This window comes from Bison bison, unplaced genomic scaffold (genome assembly GCF_000754665.1).
Source record: "Bison bison bison isolate TAMUID 2011002044 unplaced genomic scaffold, Bison_UMD1.0 scf7180017864093, whole genome shotgun sequence".
Lineage (NCBI taxonomy): Eukaryota > Metazoa > Chordata > Mammalia > Artiodactyla > Bovidae > Bison > Bison bison.
In genome coordinates this window covers 2,026,699-2,031,426 of record NW_011494665.1, presented here as the reverse complement: position 1 = coordinate 2,031,426, position 4,728 = coordinate 2,026,699, and the positions used below count along the sequence as shown (strand labels likewise).

At 50.9% G+C, this 4,728-nt stretch overlaps 1 protein-coding gene across 1 annotated transcript in view; it reads right to left on the bottom strand.

The window, feature by feature from the left end:
* The window catches only part of DCST2 (DC-STAMP domain containing 2), a 15,790-nt gene that overhangs the window by 8,115 nt on the left and 2,947 nt on the right, over positions 1 to 4,728 (bottom strand). Inside the window, exons 7-11 of the mRNA XM_010838316.1 lie at positions 4,579 to 4,728; positions 3,693 to 3,857; positions 2,405 to 2,572; positions 2,174 to 2,274; positions 1,112 to 1,242 (exon numbers count right to left, since the gene is read on the bottom strand). The exon at positions 4,579 to 4,728 is cut by the window's right edge and continues 7 nt beyond it. Of these exons, the coding sequence (XP_010836618.1) occupies positions 1,112 to 1,242; positions 2,174 to 2,274; positions 2,405 to 2,572; positions 3,693 to 3,857; positions 4,579 to 4,728 (715 nt within the window). The remainder of the gene's footprint in view (positions 1 to 1,111; positions 1,243 to 2,173; positions 2,275 to 2,404; positions 2,573 to 3,692; positions 3,858 to 4,578) is intronic.

Below are 4,728 nucleotides of genomic sequence, written 5' to 3'. Positions count from 1 at the left end.
CTTGACTTCACATTCCAGGATGTCTGGCTCTAGGTCAGTGATCACACCATCGTGATTATCTGGGTCATGAAGATCTTTTTTGTACAGTTCTTCTGTGTATTCTTGCCATTTCTTCTTAATATCTTCTGCTTCTGTTAGGTCCATACTATTTCTGTCCTTTATCGAGCCCATCTTTGCATGAAATGTTCCCTTGGTATCTCTAATTTTATTGAAGAGATCTCTAGTCATTCCCATTCCCTCAATTTTTTTGCATTGATCGCTGAAGAAGGCTTTCTTATCTCTTCTTGCTATTCTTTGGAACTCTGCATTCAGATGCTTATATCTTTCCTTTTCTCCTTTGCTTTTCACTTCTCTTCTTTTCACAGCTATTTGTAAGGCCTCCCCAGACAGCCATTTTGCTTTTTTGCATTTCTTTTCCATGGGGATGGTCTTGATCCCTGTCTCCTGTACAATGTCACGAACCTCATTCCATAGTTCATCAGGCACTCTATCTATCAGATCTAGGCCCTTCAATCTATTTCTCACTTCCACTGTATAATCATAAGGGATTTGATTTAGGTCATACCTGAATGGTCTAGTGGTTTTCCCTACTTTCTTCAATTTAAGTCTGAATTTGGCAATAAGGAGTTCATGGTCTGAGCCACAGTCAGCTCCTGGTCTTGTTTTTGCTGGCTGTATAGAGCTTCTCCATCTTTGGCTGCAAAGAATATCATCAATCTGATTTCGGTGTTGACCATCTGGTGATGTCCATGTATAGAGTCTTCTCTTGTGTTGTTGGAAGAGGGTGTTTGTTATGACCAGTGCATTTTCTTGGCAAAACTCTACTAGTCTTTGCCCTGCTTCATTCCGTATCACCCTCCAAATCAAAGGTAGGTCTCCCTACAGTCTAACCTCCATCCCTCCAACTATAGCAAGAACCTCCCTTCTTCCTGTCCTCCTCCTCCTTTGACTCCCCACCCCTACAGAGTCTCATCCCCAATCCATTCATGAATGAGCACCCTCTTCAACCAAATCTCTGGACACCTAGGAAGGACAGTGATCCGTTCTGACCTCTGGTTCTTTTTCTACTCCCTCTCACTCCACTTCTTATAAGGAAAGACAGTGGGCTTACCGTCCGGCCAGCACTAGGAGGATGCTCATGTGGCTGTGGTCAGCTGCCCGTCTCCTCACTGATCGGTGCAGGGCAGCCAGCAGCTTGGTTCGGCGGCTCAGAAGTACATTGTAGAGGTAGGAGATCCTCTCCTGGTGGAGGGGAAGTCAAGGATGGGGTCCCTTTGATCCTGTCTGCCTGGAATGCCCTCTGCACTCACCCCACCCCTTACCTTTACCTTGTCTCCATTTCCTATGACTCCTTGTAGGCTTGGCTCAATGCCCCTTCCTGGGGGAAGACTTCAGGGCTTCCCTAGGTGGACGCACCCATCCCCTCCTCTGGGTTTCCATAGCAGTTTATTTATCCCTTAATAAAAACACTTTTTTCTTTCTCTTTTTTTTTTGGCTGTGCTCCAAGGTTTGTGGGGTCTTAATTCTCCAACCAGGAATTGCACCCTCACCCTGTCACCCCCTGCAGTGGGAGCTCGGAGTCCTAATCACTGGATGGCCAGGGAATTTCCTAAAAATACTTTTTCCATTGTAACTGTTTTGTTAAAACCTGCCTCGAGACTGTGTCTGGTTCATCTCTGCATCCCTGAAGCCGCCGGCATGGTGACCGGCATGGTGACCAGCATACAGTAGGTGCTCAATGAGTCACGAGTAAGTAAACAAATGGCAGGTTTTCATTCCCACCTCAACACCAGCATGGCTCCTGTCCCCCAGGGTTTTTATTTGTTTTGTTGTTAATTTGTTTATTTGGCTGCACCAGATCCTTAGTTTTGGCATGTGGGGTCTAGTTCCCTGACCAGGAATCAAACCTGGGCCTCCTGAGTTGGGAACATGGAGTCTGAGCCACTGGACCACCAGGGAAGTCCCCTTCCCCAGGGTTTTAACTAATCTTTGGAAGCAAGCTTTATCTCAAGAGGCACCATTTCTCCCTTCTGTGGTCCAGGTCATTTGCTTTGGGGTTCAACCAGAGGGAGAGAGCTGGGCTGCAGAAGGCTTCTGACTCCCCCAAACCAAGACAGCCAGCCAGGAGCTTAGCCCCCTTGAGGGGGAGCAGGAGCTGGCCTTGGCCCCTCACCTGCTCCCGAGATGGGTAGTAGGAGGCACAGATGAGCCGCCGCAGCCGACTGACATGGTTGCCGAACAAAGTGACAAAGAAGCAAAGGCCATACATGACGCCTGGGGGCACAGCAGACCCAGTAAGCTGCCGCTGGGGGGCACCAGGTGCCAGCCACACTCACCCTCAGCGGGCTGTGTCCCTCATGCCCTGAACTGTCTGTCCCCCCAGCGCCCTCGGAGGTGTGGATACCGATGACTATGTAACCAGTGGAGTTGGGCTCTGAGGGATGCAGCTGGCAGCGTCGGGACAGGACGGTGATGTTGCCTTGCTGGAGGACATCGAATGCCGATACTAGGTCGCGGTAAATCTTCCCCGTGGAGCCAGTGCCTTCCACAGTTATGGACATGAACACAGGGCCTGGGCAGCGAGACCCTGTGTGAGGGATGTTCTTCGAAGCTGCCCACTCCACCATGCACAAAAGACCACATCTTCTGGAGGGTGGCAGGTGGATGGTGCAAAGCATAGAGATGGCCCCCAGGCCCCACCAGAAGCCCCCCAGGGACCCCCAGGCACCCCCAGGCTCCCCTCATGGTGCTCCAGGCCCTGGCATCAGCTCTTGGAAACTAGGCCTGGCTCCGTGGTCCAGAACTGGCTGGCACTGGTACCTACGTGGTCTGCCTTCTCAGGCCACCAGATCTGAAATGACCTTGATAGCCTATGGGTCCATGCCCAGACTCCATGACCACCCAGAAACGTTTATTTTAAAGCATTTGTTGGGAGAGGGAGGGTTTGGGAGTGTGGGATTGGCAGATGCAAGCTGTTATATATAAGATGGATAAATAAGGTCCTACTGTGTGGCACAGGGAGCTGTAGTCAGTATCCTGTGATAAATCATAATAGAAAAGAATATGAAAAGGAATAGATATATATTTACATATAACTGAATCTCTTTGATGTACAGCAGAAATTAAAACATTGTAAGTCAACTGTATTTCAATCAAATTTTTAAAATTTTTTCAAAAGTAAAGCATTTGTTAAGCACTGACTGTGTAGCAGGTATTGAACTAAGGGCTTTATCGATCGTTTCGAGTTTTTGGTTTTTTTTTTACTTTTTCTGTTGGGCCTCTGGTATAAAGGATTAGATTAACTCTGTTCTCTGGTTTATGGCATGCTGTCAATCCAAGGTCCACCAGGCACTCACACATGTGGTCTCATCTATGTAGAGCCACCCAGAGAAGCTGCTTCCATTACTGTCCCATGGTTCAGATGAGGCAACTGAAGGTCCGGGAGGTTGAGCAAACTGCTCAAGGTCACCATCTGGTAAAGGACACTGCTGAGATTTAACCCCAGGCCAGTCTGACTTTAGAGCTTGTGTTTTCCTCTACTGTGTTATGGTGTAATCTTGAACTGGGCACAGGGGTTACCAGAGGATGGGGTTGGAGGACGGGCAATGTCATCGGCTGGTAAGTAGCAGCAACAGGGGGACATTCAGGCCATCCCCCAGGACTAAGGAAGCTAGGGAAATTTGGGCACTCACTTCGGGCCACAACCTCCCCCTGCAGGTGGTACCGAGCCAGGTCCAGGACCCAGAAGACGGCATAGTCCAGGAAGACCAGGAACAGCACGAGGAGGAGGTGCCGGGCAAGGTGGAAGATTGCCAGGATGCAAAAAATCTGCTCCCACCGGGACAAGAAGATGGAGCCTGCATGGGGGAGGGCTGGTCAGGAGGACTCTCCGCAATTCTCCTTCCCACCAGACCCTAGCTCCTAGAGAGACCTCCCTCCTGGAGGCAGCTCCTGCCCCTCATCAGACTGGGTCATGTCTGCTTACCTGGAAGATGCGGAAGCTGTGAGGACCCCTGTACAAGAGTGGGAAGGAAGCACCCTTCCTGGGCAGGGCCTCTGTGGCTCGAGATACACACCTAGTATCTCCACCTTGACCTGGTGGCCAGTTTTCAGTCTCCAGGAATCCCCACTTCTAAGGCATCCCTGATACCCTTATGTGGTTCCCCGCCCCCCACTTCAGAGACAGCACTGCTCCCCACCTCCTGCTGGCTGCTTCACCTCCATATCAGCACGCATGCACATTCTTGCTCACCACCTCCAAAAGCCTCCCCAGCTTCACTTCCCTTGCTCCACATCCACTCTCCACCTATCCTTCCCTCTGTCTTGACATCCAGGGTGCTACCAGAAGCATTACCTGCCCCTCTTCTCTTTGTTTGCATGCTCTGAGACATCCCCCCCTTTTAGGCTGAGGCTTCCCAAGGATAGGGTTGTGTCTCCCCCACCTCCCAAGCCTGAAATTTTCTTTTTCTCTGTCGTCCCCTATCTCTGGCCCTGCCCTGAGCCAGGCCTGTGCCCAGCACTTCTGGGCAGAGCAGTGGGGTTGGAGGGACCCTATCTCCGGGTCCTCAGGGCCCTTGCCTGGCTGGATGTAGTGTCTGGCCTCGTGGGCGGTGAGCGGCAGCACCGTGGGCAGTCCTGCCCTGGAGCGGACAGCCTCCATGCGCAGGAATCGGCTGGTGATGTAGACGTTGTTGAAACTGTCCCAGTTCAGGTAACCATACCGGTAAT